This window comes from Lithobates pipiens, unplaced genomic scaffold (assembly GCF_037356315.1).
Source record: "Lithobates pipiens isolate NorthernLeopardFrog02 unplaced genomic scaffold, aLitPip1_a1.2 Scaffold_18, whole genome shotgun sequence".
Taxonomy (NCBI): domain Eukaryota; kingdom Metazoa; phylum Chordata; class Amphibia; order Anura; family Ranidae; genus Lithobates; species Lithobates pipiens.
This window is the reverse complement of record NW_027507758.1, coordinates 391,707,479-391,728,300: the sequence shown is the minus strand read 5'-3', so window position 1 is coordinate 391,728,300 and position 20,822 is coordinate 391,707,479. Positions and strand designations below refer to the sequence as shown.

Genomic DNA, 20,822 nt, shown 5'->3' with positions numbered 1-20,822 from the left:
GTTTAAAGCTTGTGTCACACTTGCTGGCAAGACTACTGACATAAATCACTTGCACTTTTAAGCTGCTAATACAGTCGTTTGTTTCAACTCTGGTAAGTATCTTGCTTTTGAATCACAATTAGAGTAATTATTCGGAATGTGCTATGACCAACATTTCTTTGATAATTAATTTTTATTTCCTGCTTTAGGTTGATAAGATTATATCAGGAACCATAGATGAAACAACTGGGGCAGTTCATTCAATCTATCATTCTGTTCTGGAAGGCCTTATTGATTATGAAACCGGAATTCAGCTGTTTGAAATGCAGCTTATTGTTTCTGGATTGGTTTGTCCATACACAAAGACATGCTTTGATGTTGAAGAAGCCAAGACTCACAGACTTATTGATGCACAAATTCAAATACGATTACAGGAGATAGCAGACGCTAAAGTTATTATTTCAACTCACTCATCAAGTGAGTTTCCAATAATATCTGCCATTGAACAGGGGTTAATATCAGAGACAGTAGCAATTAAGGTAATCAGCACTTTACTTTCTTGTGGGTGCCTACAAGTTCCTACTACTGGAGAGCAACTCAATGTAAATAAACTTTTCCAACGAAATATGATTTCCCCATTGATGTTTACTAAGCTTCTTGAAAGACAGAAGACATGTAAAGATCTGATTGATCCTATAAGTGCAGAGAAGGTTACTCTAGCAGAACTCTTCCAGAGGACTGTCATAGATAAGACAACGGGAATGAGATTTCTTCCAGTTAGTGCAGAAGAAAAAGGTAAAATCACATTAAAATCTGGAAGGAGAGTCAATGTTCTAAGAGCAGCTCATGAAGGAGTCCTAGAACGGGAAGTCATGTATAGATTGTTGGGAGCTCAACTTCTTTCAGGAGGTATTATCGACCCTGATTTTGGAAAAAGATTGACACTGGAGGAATCTAGAGAGCAGGGTATAATTGACCAGGCAACAATATGTGGAATATTAACTCAACAGATTCAAAATGGGGGAATAATTTGCCCAACAACAAAAAAATATTTAACTGTGGATGAAGCTGTGCAGTGCAACTTAATCTCACACAGCAGTGCACTGATGGTTCTAGAAGCACAAAGAGGATTTATTGGATTGATATGGCCTGATACAAGTGAGATATTTCCAATATCCACATCTTTGCAACAAGGAATGGTTTCAAATGAACTAGCAGAAAAGATCTTAAGCAACAGACAGAAAATCGCTGGATTATATATACCAGAAACATCAGAGATTGTGAGATTAGATGTGGCTGCTCAACTTGGTATTATAGAAAATAACACTGCAGCAGTTCTCAGCAACCTGGAATTACAGGACAAAATGCCAAACATAGATGTACTGGAACCCACCTGCAAACCTAAATGGATGCCGTGTTATGATTCTCAGACCTCGCAGCTGAATGAAAATTCTGAAAATAAATCAGAGGAACCACTGATGCACAATCCTGAACATACAAAACAGTTGTTCATTTCCTATCTCATGATAAATAGCTATATTGATGCCAATACAGGAGAAAGACTTTTGCTGTTCGATGGCGATCTTGATGAAGCTGCCAGCATGTTGCTAGAGTCTGAACAAATAGTGCGGTCATCAATAGAACAGAACAAAGAACCCAATGATGTCTGTGAAACAGATCCAACTCTAAAAGTGATTGATGTTGATGACAATATAAACAACATCTGCATGGATAATAATACTACAACTCTTTTAAAATCTAATTTTGAGGAACTAGCAAACAAGGAAAATGGTACAGTCCAAATTGAACCTCAGAGTTTGGACAATGTTGACAAAGAAGCTCAAGGCATGATATGCCAACAGTTTGAAAAAACTGAGCCAGATGATAAATTTAGGGAGCCTGATTCAGGCTGCCTCCCTAAATCAGATGGAGAGAATGAAGAAATAATAATGAACCCTGCGAAAGGTACCCAAGGGAACAAAACAGATGTTCAACCCAGAGAGCAAAATAACCATTCTGCTGATTATAACTGTGACCAAGAGCCATTTCAAGAGGACTATAAAGAGAGTACCTGCGAACTTGTTTTGGACAAAATTTGTCATTTTGAGGATGAACTACAGAATAAAGACCCTTCTAAACAAGAACAAATTAGTTCTTCTGATACAATGGATCGGTTGTTTTCTCTGGTTGATGACTGTAATAAGAATGAACAAGAAGCGCAGCAATTTCAAGGTAGTTGTTTTAATGACAATGTCCCTCTGCCTTATGCAGGTCATGATATTTTCTCTGATCTCCTGCATGAGGAAGAGGAATATAGTGATTACTCTAATGATTCTGAAATCAAAACACATAGATATCTGGGAAGCAGCAGTGATTCTGAAATATCTGTAGGGGATGATGACAGTGAATTTGATGTTAGTAACGTGTTTCAGACACTTAAAACCTGGAAAACTATTGGAGGAGACAGTGTAGAGGAGAAGACACCTACTCAAAGTGATACAAGCTCAGATGATGATACTTTCTATTACAGTGACAATGATATTGAAAGCACTGATATGGCACATGAAAGACAGTTCCTGGAAACCATAACTGAAGAAGATTCAGAATGCAACTCATGTGTTGAAGACCAGGCTGTAGACCATAATGTTGTTCTGCCTCCTAAAGAAAACAACTCTGCACATGTAGAGGAAGATGTGTTAGAGAGTATCAAATTAAACAGTTGTAAAGATAATATATCCCATAGCCCTCACAATGTTTCTTCTGTAATCAGAGATGAAGAAATAGATGATGAATCTACTGAAAGTTTTTTCAGTGAAACTGATGTTGAATGTTTTGTTACTGATGAGACCAACAGTGAAGAAGATTATCATGGTACTGAGGAGCATTCAGATTTTTGTTTTGAAGATAAAGAAATTAATGAAGCTCGTAGTCAATTTAATTGTAACACTCAATGTAAAGATGCTGATGTTCAAACAAATAATAGAATTAGTGGAAATTCTTGCTCAGTTAGTAATTGTGACATCGCATGTAATCCCAACATTCTGAGTGAATCACAAGACCCGCTAGATGATTTTATCAATGCAAATACGTTAGAAACTAAAAACATTGACTCTTCTATCAATATTACAAAGCCTCAATCTCAAGGTAAGAGTACTTGTTCCAATCAGTACTTCCAACATATGGAAGAAAATGGAAAACAGAATTCCAGGTGCCTTCAAACATCAGATACCTGTTCATCTGCCAAGCTTGATAGTCAACATCCTCAAACTGAAGATAATGGTATATGTTCTGAAATGCAAGCTGCACTGAATCACAATGAAGAGGATAGAGCATCATCCAAACAAACTACTGAACCTGTTCAAACTCAAGTTGATGGTGATTGTGCAGATATCCTGCAAGAAAGCCTTTCTAAGGGAGATGGTACATGTACCAAATTAGTAAATGGAACTCACCTACCTGATGATGGTTCTGTAAATAATGACTTTTATAATAACCCACTACCTGATAACACATGTGTCAAGTGCGATACTAAACATATAGAAATTGAATATGAGCTGAATAATGAATGTCTTCAGCCTGAAGTTAGTAGTGTGTGTGCTGAGCATGGTACTGAACACCCACAAATTGAAAATAATCAAATTTTCAGTCAAGATACTCTGTGCCAAACGGTTCATTTCAGCAAAGAACAAATGGATGGGCAGTGTTTTAATATGGATTCTAGAAAATCTGCTAGCTCTACTCTTGTAGTATCTAATAAAGAGACTGAAAAGCATATAGAGAATTTGGAGTTGCACGGAGAGAACTTTTCAGATTTGCCAGATAGCAAGTTGATCCAGAAAGAGAATGGTGAAAGTGCAAATTATGCTTCACTTGAGTCAATCAATGACACAGAAATATGCAAAATTACAGATATGCTGGAGAGAAATGAAGATGTGACTAAATGGAAAGACAATGTTACCCAATATTCAGTAAAAAGTCCTATTCATATTGATAATCTGAGTGCAATATTTGATTCGTCAATTACTAAAATCCACAGTGATGATCTGGAACCCAATGCTGCCAAATCTGTGCCTGGAAGTGTTAAACCATATAACGCACCCCACCCTGACACTGAAAACACTGTAGTCTCAGGGAGTTTAACAACATACCTGAAAAGTTATGCAGAAATTATTCAAACTGAGGAATCTTCTGCTGAGCATACCTACTCCTCGAAGGAACCATTTGGAGGCTTACTAGAGCAGAATTGTTTAGTAAATGAAAAAAATGCAGCCATCATAGTTCCCAAGGATAATAGCAGTGTACTTTTGGGAAATGAGAAAATATCAGTTCATTTAAAAAACTCATCAAAAAATAGTGAAGGGGCAGATGAAGTTCCTCTCCAAACAGATGGCAGTGAACCCATTGCACATATTTGTAAGGATTTTAACACACCAACATGTGAGGCCAAAATCCAAATGAATGATGCGCCATATGAGAACACTTTTGTTGAACAGCAAGTGCAGGAGCTGAATCATCCTAAATTAATCTCTTCCCAACTTGATCAAATCTTCCATATCCCTCTTGATAATGAAAATTCTAATAAATTGGACGAATTAATAATAAGCATAAATAAAGGTTTGTTTCCTAGTGAGGCGGTCTGTCAGTCTTCCCAATATGTGGACTTTCCTAAGCAAAATCTGGAACCAACTAATTCTATTACCCAAGACTGCAAGTGTAGACAAGCAGAAAATGAAGTAAAGGGCAGTGTATTAGAAGAAGTCAATGAAATAAATGCCATGGATGCAAAGCCTGAAACATTGAATGTACCAAATACACCAGAAATCAAGCAGACTGTGGAAAATCAATCCATCGATGAGGTAAGCATGTTACAATTACTGTTATAAAAAGTAAAAGATTTTAAATGTTCATTATAATTATAGTAATGTATTGTAACGTGTTAGCCATTAATTAATGCAGAAAGTTTAGAGTTTAAGTGATACACATTATCTAACTTAGGTTATTAATGATTCAAGCTTTTGGAACTCCTCTTGCATTGTACAGTTCTGAAGATGGTTCTGAAAATCAGATCAGGTTGTTTTTTCAGTTTCAGAAATGTGGCACATAGGGATGAGCTCGGTGTTCAACTCGAACGCATGTTCGACTCGAACATCGGCCGTTCGTCTGTTCGGTGAATTCAGAACTTTGTGGACCGTTCGCACCAAATTTGTGTGGCACGAACGGCCCACAATGCACTACACCATCGCAGTGCATTGCTGGCTCATGATTGGCCAAGCATGCACTGTGACCCCGCATGCTTGGCCAATCACAGCGCCAGCAGCAAGGAGAGCCATAATTGGCCACAGGCAGGATGCCTGTGGCCAATTATAGCTCAAGGGGTTTAGTACACGCCCCACACTATATAAGGCCGCCAGCGCGGCAGCCTTGTGTAGTGTGTTCCGGCATGCAGGGAAAGAGCAAGATAGGCAGGGACAGTGTGTTCTTTTCTCAGGCATCTGCAGGAGTTAAAGTGGGTGTTGTGTGCCTCCAGCACAGTATACACCTGTAGCTACACTTTTTTGCTGGTGTTCTCTAATACAGGCATCTGCAAGAGTTAGTGGGTGTTGTGTGCCTCCAGCACAGTATACACCTGTATCTACCCTTTTTTGCTGGTGTTCTCTAATACAGGCATCTGCAGGAGTTAGTGGGTGTTGTGTGGCTCCAGCACAGTATACACCTGTATCTACCCTTTTATGCTGGTGTTCTCTAATACAAGCATTTGCAGGAGTTAGTGGAAGTTGTGTGCCTCCAGCACAGCACAGTATACACCTGTATCTACCCTTTATTTCTGGTGTTCTCTAATACAGGCATCTGCAGGAGTTTAAGTGGGTATTGTGTGCCTCCAGCACAGTATATATAAGAAGATACCCCTTATTGCTGATGTTGTCTGTTGCATATCTTGCATAGTAGCCTTTAACATTAGCACTTTTGATTTTGAACGTTTGAGTCCGATAGACTTTAATAGGGTTCTAAAGTTCGTACGAATTTTCGGTCCGTTCGAAGGTTCTGGTGCGAACCGAACCGGGGGGGGGGGGGTGTTTGGCTCATCCCTAGTGGCACATTGCGGTATCTTAAATAATAGCACAAGCAAGACCTTTTACTGTGTTACCCATTGATGTTTGAAAAAAGTTTCCCTTATCATTATAATGAGGCCATTTTGTCCCTAAATCAGATACTAATAATATAACTTCCTCAGAGCTTCCTTTTTAAACTGTCCCCTGACCACTTTCCAACATTGCTGCATTGAATACTGTAGGAGTTTCCTCTATGTGCACATTCCGACTGACACCACAACTGTACTGTAGCCATTCAGAATGCCACACACAAAAGTAGCGAATAGGGTCTGACCTAGCCCCAGTTCACACTAGAACACTGTGCGGGAAAACCATAACCCATGTGCGTTTCCCACTCCACATTCAAATCCCACTACCCTTGCGATCTACAGTTGGTGTTAGTGCAGTGTTAATGACACGCCAAATGCAGGTCACTAATGCAGTGCATTTGCCTTCACATGGGTTGCATTGTACAAAACGACCACCTGATGGCAGTGCATGACTAAATTTGGTGCATGCACTACTTAGGTGATAAGCGGTGTGATTTGGGCCCATTCAAATTGAATGAGCTCAAATTGCACAACACTGAATCACATGTGAATTTCACAGGAATGCGGTGTGATTCCTGTGCAATTAATAAGCAGTTTATAGTGTAAACCAAGGCATTAGGCCCACCTGGAGGAATTACAGAAAAACTACCCCTGCCCTTGGGTCTTAAACTCTAAACTTTTAATTACATCTATGTAAGATAACTGCTGACATGTATGTATATTGCAAAATGTTTACTAACATAATCGATTTTAATTCATGTTTATTTATTTTAGACAACTGTTAAATCAAACCTTTTCAGTCAGACGTTACGTAAACATCTGATTGTTGTTCAAGATCAGAAACTCCATTTGGAAAATTTACCACTCATTGGTGACAGCCTGGAAACACTAAAAATGCAACTTGAGCAGCTTGAGGTACGTAAGTATAATGAGCTTTTTAACTTGATTTCAAGAAGAGGGAAATGTGAGGCACTGGAGTTAAATCTATAACTCATCAAAATGAATAATTGGTTGAGCCTAATGATTTGAAATTTGTAGCTCTTCAAAAAGTGGGGGGCCCGTCCAAGACAAAGGGAAAACTAAATTGAGAAATGCACTCATATGGTAGCCAAAGAGTACACGTAAATGATTGTCAGAATCCTTTATTGATGTCACAAATAACAACAGGAAAGCAAAAGACAGCCAATCTGTTTCAGTAGTCTTCAACCCCCCCCCCCCCCCCCCTTTTAGGGCTGCAACAAAAATGGAGAAATGATGCATTAAATACATTCTTCTCTTCAGTTTATAAATTACAATAGTAATGTTATTAACGGAGGACCTAATCCAAGTTCATAAAAGCCTCTATAAAAATTATGGGAACAAATACCCAGGACCAGCCAGATGGATTACACATGTCCTCAAGAGCATAGCCAGGTTATAACTAGACCATTGTTCTTTACAGACTTAAGTAGCCCATAGATGATTTGATTTTCTTTCCTTCCACCATGAGTGGAAGACAGGTGTGTGCCTTCCCAAATCATGTCCAATGGACTGAATTTACCACAGTGGGACTCCAATCAAGTTGTAGAAACACCTCAAGGATGATCAGTGGAAACAGGATCCATCTGAACTCAATTTTGAGTGTCATGGCAAAGGCTGTGAATACTTATGTACTTCAGATTTTTTTTTTTCATTTTAAATTTTGAATAAATTTCAATCAAACTTTTTTCACATTGTCATTATAGGGTATTGTTTGTAGAATTTTGAGGAAAATAATGAATTTAATCTATTTTGGAATAAGGCTGTAACATAACAAAATGTGGAAAAAGTGAATACTTTCCAGATGCACCGTATAGGAAGGGGGAACCAAAGCTGGGATCAGGAACAAAGGGGAGTAGGAACAAGGTGCAGGGTTCAGGGTACAGGTACAATGCAAAGAGCTCTATCAAGAGCAGGAACAGGATAACCTGCTAGATGTTTCTGTCAGCAAAGCAAAACACTAGTGTGCGGTTGAAATGTAGAGGAGGAACTAAATACCCTCCCACCCGCTGGTGGTCACTAGAACTACAACCTTCTGCTCTGGGAGGCACAGTTCCACCAGCAGGTGATGTCCTGACTAGAGATGGGCTCGGGCGTGTTCGGGATCCTAGTCCCAACCCACCTGCCCAATCCCACCAGGAAGCCAACACTGCACACCGCTAACTACAGGCAATGAGACATTTCCCAGTCTACAGCTGCACAGGGAAATGTCTCACTGCCTGTGATTAGCAGCGTGCAGTGTAAGCTTCCTGGTGGGATCGGGCAGGTGGATTGGGACTAGGATCCAGAACACGCCCAAGCCCATCTCTAGTCCTGACACTGTATTTGCTGATGATACCAAGCTATGTAGGACCATAACTTCATAACGGGAGATAGCATATCTACAAGAAGTCCTTGATAATATTGAGCGGTGGACAGCTACATGTCAGGTGAGGGTCAGTATAGAAAGATTACATTTTTGCCTTTGTGAGCTATAAAGGTGTATGCAAGCTAATCATTAGGAGGTGCTGCTCTGGGGAAGTCAAGGATGGAAAAAGATCTGAGGGTCCTTGTAGACCAGGGGTGCTCAACCTGTGGCCCTCTGAGCCCTCTGAAGTCTGAGTTCAGGAGTTTTTGTGCACTTTCAGAAAGTGCACCACACCTAAAAGATATAATAGAAGTCTATGGCAAAGTACAGCTAACCCAATGGAAAGCCACAGGTGCACTGTGCTGCACCTGCAGTGCGGGTAAACCGCAGTGCATCAGTGTGAAAACAGCCTTATATGGGGCTTAACCATGGTAAAACCCCATAGTTTAGACCTGCATTTACCACAACCCCTCCCCCCAGCACCACCGATGTAGCATCAAAGGACACAATTGGTGACCCTGCCCCATGCTCCAGGCACGCCTTCCTTTCACTTGGACAAGAGATTGGGGCCGCTTTTACATGTACTGACCCTCCATTTTCCCGTAGCCAAGGGGCTGCATGTATGCATCCATGGGGAATGGCCTTTTTGTGCCAGAAGTGCTCTCACTACACACTTCCAATACAGGAGGAAATTATTCATTATGCTATTCAAGATACAAAATTTGAAATTCGGAACTATTTAATTTCATTATGACCCGCTACAGGTTACCAAATCAACTTAAGTTGCCCTCTCTCTACAACAGGTTGATCACCCCTGTTGTAGACCATAAACTCAACAATATCATGCAAAGCTAAGCTACAGCTAGCAAAGCCATCATAATGTTATAATGCATTAAAAAATATATTTAGTTAAGAGATAAAACTATAATTCTACCACTTTATAAAACATTGGTTCCACCTCATCTGGCATATGCGATTCAGTTTTGGGAACCAATGCTTAGGAGAGAAGTCCTTAAACTAGAAACAATTCAGAGAAGGGCACTGACATTAGAGGGCCTGCAATATTGGGAATAAACTGTTCAATCTAAGGACTCTGAAGAAGGCACGTGGCCACATCATGAAGCTGAATTAAAAAATATTTCATCTTAAACTGTGCAAGGGGTTTGTTACAGTCAGAACAGTAAAAATGTGGAATTTCCTTCCACAATTAGGGTCCTCTCACGCAGCTGCATTTGCTCCACAACACTTCCTTCACAGATACCCTGCTGAATCAGAGTTGAATGAGACAGATGTCACTTTTGTAACACTATTTATGTAAGTGTTTGCACCAGAAGGATAATGGAAGACATTAAATGTCATGCTAAGTGGGATTGAGGGTAAACGGCAAGTGGAAATCATGATAAAAAGAATGTGGAAAATATGAAAGGGGAAAATTAAAGGGGAGGGATAGGAACGACCTGAGAAAAAGGGGGGGAAAGTGCCCGAGGGAAGTATTGAAGGGGAAGAAAATTAAGTGACAGGTGGGAGGAGATGAAAGGAGAGATAATGGCACCATTCTTATCCTTTTTGACTCCTCCCATGGTTCCCTTGATTTCCCATCCCTCAGCACTTCATCTCTCTTTTCCCAGGTCATTCATACTTCATCTCTCCAGTTTTTCCTCTATCTTTATTTCCACAATCTTTTTTATCACATTTTTCTCATGCTTTTTACCATTATTCCACTCTTCCCATTTTCTATGAATTCTCCAACCCTCTCTTTTCTTCAATGTCAGCACCCTTTTTTTGTTATTCATTCATAGTTCTGTTCAGTACATCACTCCATCCCTCCTGCATGTCATGTTTCTCAGCTCTCATGACAATCTGGTGACTTTATTTGAGTTTATATAATGGCTTCTCAGAGCCAATGTAGCTTCATGCTACATATCCCTTCTAGTGATTTGATGTTATATTAGGACCTGTTCACACTGATGCCGCGTACACACGATCGGACGATCCGGCGGACTTGGGCCGGCAGGCCCGTGTGTGTGCTCCGGCGGACTTTTTCTTTCCAAAAGACCGGTGGACTTAGAAAGAAGTTTTGACTCAAAATTGTCCGCCGGACTACAATCCGCCCGTCTGTGTGCCAGTCTGCCGGACTTTTTTTGCCCACACACGGTGTAAAGTCCGTTAATTTTGAAGATGTAGATGGGACGAGTGAAAGAAGTGAATGTCGCCGCCTCCATTGGCGCGATTGACACATCTCTGGCCCCGTCGCCTGGTATGGAACGGCGTGGGGGTCCCCCCAAAGTCCATAGCAGGCCCTTATCCGAGCACGCAGCCCGGCCGGTCAGAAAGGAGGTGGGGACGAGCAAATAGCCCCCCCTCCTGAGCTGTACCTGGCCGCCTGCCCTCAACATGGGGGTGCTTTTGGGGAAGGGGGGCCCTACGCCCCGCCCACCCCAAAGCACCTTGTCCCCATGTTGATGAGGACAAGGGCCTCTTCCTGACAACACTGGCCGTTGGTTGTTGGGGCGGGCGGGGGGCTTATCGGAATCCAGGAGCCCCTTTAATAAGGGGGCCCCCAGATACCAGACTCCCACCCTATGTGAATGAGTATGGGGTACGATGTACCCCTACCCATTTACCTGGTGAAAAAAGTGTAAATAAAAAAACACAAGTTTTTTAAATAATTTATTAGACAGCTCCGGGGGTCTTCTTCCGTCTTGGGGGGTCTTCTCGCCGGACTCCTCCGCTATCTTCTGCTCTTTTGCTTGATCTTTTAGTAGCGGAGGAGCCTGGCTTTCTTCTTCGTCGTCGCCACTGTCTGGGAGTCTTCTTCCGACTTGGGGGTCTTGTCCCGCTCTTCGGTTCTTCTTGCCAGGCCTCCGCTATCTTCTTATAGCTCTTATACTAGCGTTGGCCCGGTCTTCTGCCGCCTTCTTCTCTTCTTCTTCTTCCTTCTGATGTTGACACAACGCTCTCTCTGGCCGCAATGGCAGGACGCATTGTGCAGCGACTTATATAGGGACAAGGGGCGGGGTCACCGGGTAATGTCACATGGTGACTCCACACCTTATGATGTCACAGTCCCAGCATCCTCGGGGACTGTGACATCATAAGGGGGCTTAGGGCTTCCCCTTTAAATCCATACCAGCTGACAGGGCCAGCGAGGTGTCAATCTCGCCGATGGAGGTGGCGACATTGACTTCTTTCACTAGTTCCATCTACCTGGAGCCACGTTCAAATGAATGGACTTTTCTCCGTGTGTGGGCAAGTCCGTTCATTTCAAAAGTCCAGCGGTTATTTCTGCCGGACCCAGTCCGGTCGTCTGTGGGCAGTTCCGCTCGTTCGGAAAGTCTGGCAGACGTCAGCTGCAAAGTCGGGCGGGTCGTCCGCCGGACTAAGACCACCGGATAGTCCGATCGTGTGTACGCAGCATTAGTGTTTTGGAATTGCAGGCAGAATCCAAAAAATTCTGCCCGCGATTCCAAATCACGCTAAAATTGTGGCATAATGTGCAACGTGTTTGGGTGCCATACATGCTTTAATAGCACCCCAAACGGGGGTTGTCTTGCACTTAATTAATTTTTATTACTTTTTATATGCAAATTTATTATTTATATAAAAACATTACTTCTGTAAACATAGGTTTGATTTGGTTTCGCAATTGCCACTATTCCTGTACATGTACTGTATATACAGTATGTATTTATGTATATTTATACATTTTATTACAGGGGGAGTTTATGGACCCCCAAATTGGCTGACTTTTGCTTTCCTGTTGTTATTGTTGACAAGAATAAAGGATCTTATGGACTCTTGAGACAATTGTTTTGTGCTCTTTTTTGTTTGCTTTTTGTGTAGTTTGGCAGTGTATAGTCAACTGATCACAGTTCAGTAAATATTTTTCTGTTTCTTTAATTCTCTAGTCATTTGAATCAAGACTGGCTGCATTTTCTGTTACCCTGAAAGAAGATGTACAGCTTGCAGAGCAGTTCTCACTGTCTATGCCTAATGACATTCCAGGAGCACATCTTAAGGAGCTAAGTGACAATTTGATGAAAACCTTTTCTGCAGTTTGTGAAATGTCTACAGATCGAGCAAAACAAATTGCGTACGCAGTGGATACTGAAATGGTAAGGCATGTATAAAATGAATCTACATGTCGGCTAAGAATTTTATTTGAGTGATCTGACTGCACTGTCTTTCTTGACAGCCTCTGCAAAATACAACTAAATTAAAATAAAACAAGTCTTCAGTTTATAATGTCTGTTATATATACAAACATTTAATCCTAATAGGTCCAAGTAGCATACATTTGCAAATATGTGTGCATATTGTAGTCACTACACTAGAGATAAATTTAGAGCAGGTTTACAAGGGCTAATGGGAGGACTTAAGCCGGAAACACAGTAGTCCGCATAACAATTTATTGGTTACTGGTTACAAAGGAGTGACAATAAAAGAAAATATCTAACGCGTTTCAGCAAGAGCCTTAGTCGTAGAGTTAGCTTTTTTGTTTCATTGTCACTCCTTTGTAACCAGTCACCAATAAATTGTTATACAGACTACAGTGTTTCCGGCTCAATCTATCCATTTGTCTTGTTTTGGTGTGTATGGACACACTGAGCCCAGGCACCTGTGTGGATCTTACAGTCAGATTTGGTGTTCCTCTTTGTGTGCGTTGCTCCTTTCAGACTTCACTTGATAGGCTTACAAGGAGGCTGCCTTCTTCCTCCCAATCTTAAAATCCAAACCTGCTTGGAACAGATGTAGACCTTTTATGTGAATACACTAAACGTAATGCATTTTTTTTTGTAGAAACTAATTAAAAATTTGTTTTGCTTTCTAGACTAAGCTGGTAGAGACCCACCAGGGCCTTTTTAATCGTTTACAAGTGCTTTCAGATTGGCTTAGCTCTAATAGTGAACCTGTGTGCTTTTCGCTGAATACTAATGACGTGGATGCATTGAAGAAAACCTTACAGTGCCTAAAGGTGCAGTAAATGTATTTATATTATATATTTCATAATGTTTTTCTGGTTACCATAACTATAAGTAACAAATGTACAGTATGTTAGTTTTTAGGTAAGATACAAAACAAGGATTGTGAACTAGAAAGGTTAAGGTGGTGCTTAGTTGGAAAATTTTCATTTTGTGACCTAATCAAACCCTTTTACAAATACAGTATGTCCTGCATTTTTTCTAATAACCTTTATAGGGGATGTAGATGTAAACTACTTCAATGGGGAAACTGGACTGTATTAAAAATGATAAGTGCACTTTAATACAAATTGTGCTTTTGCCCTCTAATCCTGACCGTGAGCTAATAACATCAGTTTGTTTACATCCAGCACTGCAAGCCTTGCAGTGCCTGTGCATTACAACTCCATAGACTTTGAAGAAGTGAAGATTTACACCACTGAATGTAAATGAACAGCAGAACTATGCCAATTAGATTGAGGTAGGTATGCATCTATGGAGGGTGGGTTAGGTTAGGTTGACTTTACAATAGACTGCGTGTTGAAATATAAACAGACACAATTACAAACAAAGGGATTCTGCATGGTAAGCGAAGTCAGGTGTAGGAAAACGCTCTTCAGAATGCTCAGGTGTGAATGGGGCTAGTGTCAGTAGAAGGATCTATGGCACATATGTCAAACACAAGGCCTGTGGACCGAATCTGGCCCACCAGGCCTTGTCATGTGCCCCTTACACCCAGTTTTTCAGCCGAAATGTGACAAAACCACCTCCGGCTCTCACTCTCCGCTTCTGCAACCTGCTGTCACTTGTAAACACAGAACCTGTCTGCGTTTACAAGGGACAGCTTTGCTCAGCAGCTCCCAGATCTGACCAATCCCTGCACACACATACGGTGGGGACAGATCTCCAGAGAGAGATAATTTCCCTGTAAGGTGTGCTGCCTGCACAGGTATGTACTAGAGTTGGGCAAGATAGGAGAGAGAGTTGCAATGACGCTTTGCGGGTGGGTGGTGGTTTCACTCTATACACAGCACTACCCTGAACACTACACATAGCACATCCCTAAGCCCTGCATTCTGTACTAGGTGAACCCCTGAACTCTGCACTCTGTACATGGCGCACCCCTAAACCCTGCATTCTATATGTAGCTCACCACTGAACTCTGCACTCTTTACACAGCACACCCCTGAACTCTGCATTCTGTGCAAAGAGCGTCACTAAACTCTGCACTCTGTACGTAGAGTGTCCATAAACCCTGCACTCTGTATGTAGCATGCCCATAAATCCTGCACTCTGTATGTTGTGTGCCTGTAACCATGCACAATGTACATAGCGCACCCCTGAACCCTTCACTCTGTACATAACGCACTCCTGAACTATGCACTATGTACGTAGCGTAATCCTGAACTCTGCACTGTGTATGTAGTTAAGGTTGACAGCCATGTCTTGGTAGATTTGCAGTTGTGCCATACTCTTACCATTTTCAGATGATGGATTGAACAGTGCTCCGTGAGATGTTCAAAGCTTGGGATATTTTTTTCTAACCTAACCCTGCTTTAAACTTCTCCACAACTCAGCGCCTAGAGGCGATTCAGTTCGCATTGTGCGCTATACAAGTATTTCGTTCATTCATTCATTCACAACTTTATCTCTGAACTGTCTGGTGTGTTCCTTGGCCTTCATGATGCTGTTTGTTCACTAAGGTTCTCTAACAAACCTCTGAGGGCTTCACAGAACAGTTATATTTATACTGAGAATAAATCTACTAATGAGGTGACTTCTGAGAGCAATTGGTTCCACTAGATTTTAGTTAGGGATATCAGAGTAAAGGGGTTGAATAGAAATCCACACCACACTTTTCAGATATTTATTTATAAAACATTTGGAAAACCATTTATTGTTTTCCTTCCACTTCACAATTATGTGCCACTTTGTGTTGGTCTATCACATAAAATACCAATAAAATACATTTAGGTTTTTGGTTGTAACATGACGAAATGTGGAAAATTTCAAGGGGTGTATATACTTTTTCAAGGCACTTTACTCTGAATAGTCTAGGGTTGTTAGTGGTGTACCCCAAAAGTTCAGTGCTGGGACTCACTTACTTTTTAATGTATTTATAAATGATATAGGGTGTGGGATTAAAAATACCATTTCAGTTTTTGCAGATGACTCCAAGCTATGCAGTGGAATAACAACCTTACAGGATGTCTCCAACTTACAAGCCAACCTTAATGCACTTTAATTGGGCAACTATGTGGCAAATTAGGTTAAATGTTGACACAGTACATGTAAAGTTATGTACTCGGGGGCTAAGAATATGCATGCATCATACATACTAGGGGGAGTACAACAGGGGGAATGACTTTTTCAGAAGGATCTGGGTGTTCTGATAGATCATAAGCTTAATAATGGCATGCAATGCCAAGCTGCAGATATCACAGCGAGCAAACTCCTTTTTTTGTATTAAGAGAGCTATGGACTCCAGAGAGAGAGATACTATTTTACCCCTGTGCAAATCATTAGTAAGACCTCATCTGGAATAAGAAGTTCAGTTTTGGGCACCAATTCACATAAAGGATATTAGGGAACTGGAGAAAGTGCAGTGAAGAGCAACCAAACTGATAAGAGGCATGGGGGAGCTCAGCTATCAGGAAAGATTAGAGGAACTGAATTTGTTCTTTCTTGACAGGAGGAGATAAGGGGTGATATGATCAACATGTATAAATACATAAGTGATCCATATAGTGAACTTGGTGTTGAGTATTAATATTAACCATTTGACCACTGGGCACTTAAACCCCCTTAATAACAGACCAATTTTCAGCTTTCGATGCTCTCACATTTTGAATGACAATTACTCAGTCATGTAACACTACCCATATGATTTTTTTGTCCTTTTTTTCACACAAATAGAGTTTTCTTTTGGTGGTATTTAATCACCGCTGGGTTTTTTATTTTTTGTGCTAGAAAAGAAAAAAGACTGAAAATTCTGTAAAAAAATGAAATTTTCTTCATTTGTGTTCTAAAATTTAAATTGTTAATAATTATATTATATAATTGTTAAATTTAGCAGATTAGTAATTTTTCTTCATAAATTTTGGCCAAAATTTATACTAATACATATCTTTGGTAAAAATAAGTACAAATTGGTGCATATTATTTGGTCTTTGTGAAAGTTATAGAGTCCACAAGCTATGGTGCCAATATCTGAAAATTGATCACACCAGAAGTACTGACGGCCTAGCTCATTTCTTGAGACCCTAACATGCTAGAAAAGTACAAATACCCCCCAAATGACCCCTTTTTGGAAAGAAGACATTCCAATGTATTTAGTAAGAGGCATGATGAGTTTTTTGAAGTTGTAATTTTTTTCCCACAAATCTTTGCAAAATCAAGAAAATGACTTGAACCCCAAAACATTATATATGTTTTTTTAGCAAAGACCCTAGAGAATACAATGGTGGTCGTTGCAACCTTTTATCTCGCACGGTATTTGCGCAGCAATTTTTTGAACGCATTTTTTTGGGGGGAAAAAAGAGTTTTATGCTTTAAAAAAACAAAACAGTAAAGTTAGCCCAATGTTTTTGCATAATGTGAAAGATGAAGTTACGCCGAGTAAATAGATACCTAACATGTCACCCTTCAAAATTGTACACGCTCGTGGAATGGCGGCACGTGTTGCTACTTAAAATCCCCCATAGGCGACGCTTTAAATTTTTTTTACTGGTTACATGTTTTGAGTTACAGAGGAGGTCTAGAGCCAAAATGATTGCTCATTTGTAATTGGAATATGGCATGACAAGTCCTCTTTACAGTGAGATGTGGGGTCAATAAGACCCCACATCTTACCTCTAGGCTGGGACGCCTGAAATAAAAAGAAAAAAAAACGATTCTGGCTTTGATTGTATTGGCGAGTCGGTAGAAGCACCTGTGAGTGGCGGGGGGGACATTCCCTCTCGCCTCCTGTAAGAGCGATCAAGCAGTGGAACAGCCGCTATGATCATTCTTATGGTGTAGGGAATCGTCGGCTGAAAAAGCTGATATCTGAATGATGCCTGTAGCTAAAGGCATCTTTCAGATATCCCCGCACAAAGTCAAGGATGTCATATGACGGCTGGCGGGTGGGAAGTGGTTAAAATCCATTTTTTTAGACACAAAGTTTTCCATTTATACAATATTTCTAACACATAGCATGTACATACCAAAAATGACACCCCAAAATAGATTCTCCTACTCCTCCTGAGTATGGCGATACCACATGTGAAACTTCCACAGCCTGGCCACATACAGAGGCCGAGTACAGCCGAGTATGGCTGAGCATGGCCGAGCATGGCTGGGTATCACCAAGTATTGCAGGGTATCACCGAGTATGGCTGGGTATTGCAGGGTATCACAGAGTATGGCTGAGCATGGCCGAGTATGGCTGGGTATTGCAGAGTATCACCGGGTATGGCTGGGTATTGCAGGGTATCACAGAGTATGGCTGGGTATTGCAGAGTATGGCTGAGTATTGCAGGGTATCACAGAGTATGGCTGGGTATTGCAGAGTATGGCTGGGTATTGCAGGGTATCACCGAGTATGGCTGGGTATCACTGAGCATGGCTGGGTATTACTGGGTATGGCAGTTTATGGCAGAGTATTGGCAGGGTATTGCAGAGTATTGCTGGATATTGCAGATTATTGCTGGGTATTGCAGAGTATTGGCAGGGCATTGCTGGGTATTGCAGAGTATTGGCAGGGCATTGCAGAGTATTGGCAGGGTATTGCAGAGTATTGGCAGGGCATTGCAGAGTATTGGCAGGGCATTGCTGTGCATTGTAGAGTATTGGCGGGGTATTGCAGAGTATTGGCGGGGTATTGCAGAGTATTGGCAGGGCATTGCAGAGTTAATTGTCGGTGAGCAGCGCTGTGGGCACTGCAGATCCAGCCCGCATCGCTGCTGTCACCGATCTCTCCCCTCTCACTGTACCGTTCGGTACAGAGAGGGGAGGGACGAACCGGCGTCATGTTTGTTTACAAGTGATCACTCTGTCATTTGACGGAGCGATCACGTGGTAAATGGCCACGATGAGCGGCCGTTTACCGCGATCTGTGATGCAGGACACGGATACTCTCGAGTGCGCACCCCAGGGGGCACGCGAGAGCGGAATTCTGGGAGACGTCATATGACGTCCTCCCTGAGTTATGCAACCGCCCTGTAGCCATCATTCGGCTATGGGCCGGTTGTTAAGTGGTTAATATCCTAATGCAGAAAGGTTTTCTTTACAGTGAGAGCTGTATGATGTGGAATAGATTTCCTCAAAAGCGGGTACTGGATCATGCTTTGCTGTTTTTTTTTTTTTTTTGCCTTCCTCTGGATCAACTGTGAGTATAGGATTGTGTGTATAGAATTGGATTGTATAGTTTGCTTTCCCTTTTATTGATTGAAGTAGATGGACTTGTGTCTTTTTTCAACCAGACTAACTATGTAACTATGTAAATCATTGTAAGCAATTGCTCTCTCCTGGCAATACATACATATTTTATGTCAGCATATAACTATCAGGTGGTTCTTTTTTTAACCTTGTTTTTTGATTGGGGATTGGAGTGTTCAAAAATCTTACACATTAGTAAGGGAGGGCATAACTAACCTATTATAAATGATACTTCTGATATAAGCAATACTTTATTAAGAGTGAGCTAACGGAAAGCCGCTATGTGGCTATATTAGGTCAAAGATGTCAATGGCATCCCCACCCTTTTGTTGTGTATGGACGTGAAAAATGTCACGCCTGCAGCTGGTTGTGCCAACAAGCCTGTTATTGTGTGACAGTTGCACATGGGTTCAGACCAAACTTACTTCGGCCTGAACCTAAGTCCACCCCCACTTGTGATGAGCAGACCATGAGCTCCCTGTCAGGAGTATGGCCTGACCTTTGCTGTGGTGAAGGGGAAAGGGTAAAAAAAACTGCATGTGAGCCACTGTCTTCATTGGTTGGCTATTGCAACAAGTTATGGCATTCCATTGGCTCATTTAGGGACAGGCTGATATCTTCTTGGATGTTACTTTTGGAGATATATTTGCCTATATTTATTTACATTTACAATTCCTGCATAGCAGAATCCTGTTTGATTTTTTGTTTCATGTTGTGCAATATACTACTTAATAGTGCTTGATCCCTGTAGAGCATAAATGCATATTGTTTTTATTTAGTAGGTATAACAACCTGTAGGGACATTTCAACCTGAAAAATTAACTAACTTTGGGTTTTAAATACAGGATTTAAACACTCAGCTTTCAGAACAAAAAATAGAACTGGAGACAACGGCATTTGATATCCAATTCTTCATATCGGAACATGCTCAGGATCTATCTCCAAATCAAAGCAAACAGCTGCTGCGGCTTTTGAATGCAACACAGAAAAATTTCCAGGAAGCTCAGAAGAAATTCTCTTCACAAACAGAGTCATTGAAAAGCCACCTACTTGCAGTCAAAGACTTGAATGAGCTTAAGGTTTGCCTCTTGCTGCTTGCGCTCCAGTTTGCCATTTGCTTTTCTGGCTGCCATGTGCTTTGAGTATATTCATCTAGTCTAGTTGGTGACAAGAGTATATTAATGGGTTGTATTACAAAGCTTATTCAACTAGATAATTTCTTGGTTAAAGCATGGCACAAGTTAAGCTAGCTCTACATTTATTTACAAGCTGTGTAGAAACTCATAAATATTGCTTCATTAAAGGCAATATCCTAAATGCATTAGAGTAGGTAAACAATGTAGAACAAGTGTGATGACGTGACTGCACTTGTGCTGACTTGATTTGGGGGGTCCCTTTGCCGCGGTGCCAAATGAGACTTGTAGTCTTCTCATTCATGAATTCCTATGAATGGATAACGCAGATGTGTGAGCGAAGCCATGCACAGCCATGCTTAAATTTAAACAACAAGATTCTCCAGGGAAAAACACCCTCAATTCAGTTAGGTGAATGGGCTGTTTGAGAGTGGGAGGTGGACAATGCAGCTATGTTTCATGTTACATGGGTGTAACATGAAACACGATTCCAAAGGTGAACAATGCCTCTAACTTCAGGATTTGCTCAATTAAACTCAGTTCAAATTTCTTGTTCCCCAGGTAGGCAACCCATTTTGTAGAGTTGTAGTGAAGGTGAACTGTATTATCATTTAACATGCAAAGTGAAATAAACCCTTTTAAGCAAAAAGGGTTTGATACATTCAAATCCAAGAGTCAGTATATGAATATCAGAGCCAGTAGTAGGTGTATAAAAAGAGATGTATTCAGTTTTATGGTTTCATTTAATTTGAAGTTCCCAGCTTAAATCTTTGGCAGATCTGTCTTAAATGTACATCTTGCTTTAACCGTCATATTTCCACACTAAC

At 41.0% G+C, this 20,822-nt stretch overlaps 1 protein-coding gene across 28 annotated transcripts in view; it reads left to right on the top strand.

Moving 5' to 3' along the window:
- The window catches only part of DST (dystonin), a 736,344-nt gene that overhangs the window by 454,327 nt on the left and 261,195 nt on the right, over positions 1 to 20,822 (top strand). For 20 of the 28 annotated variants that reach the window (XM_077487838.1, XM_077487826.1, XM_077487828.1 and 17 more), the window contains 5 exons: positions 189 to 4,835; positions 6,893 to 7,033; positions 12,392 to 12,598; positions 13,315 to 13,458; positions 19,708 to 19,941. The exons of the other annotated variants lie outside the window; for them this stretch is intronic. In XM_077487838.1, coding sequence (XP_077343964.1) covers positions 189 to 4,835; positions 6,893 to 7,033; positions 12,392 to 12,598; positions 13,315 to 13,458; positions 19,708 to 19,941 — 5,373 coding nt within the window. The remainder of the gene's footprint in view (positions 1 to 188; positions 4,836 to 6,892; positions 7,034 to 12,391; positions 12,599 to 13,314; positions 13,459 to 19,707; positions 19,942 to 20,822) is intronic. 28 annotated transcript variants of the gene reach the window in all.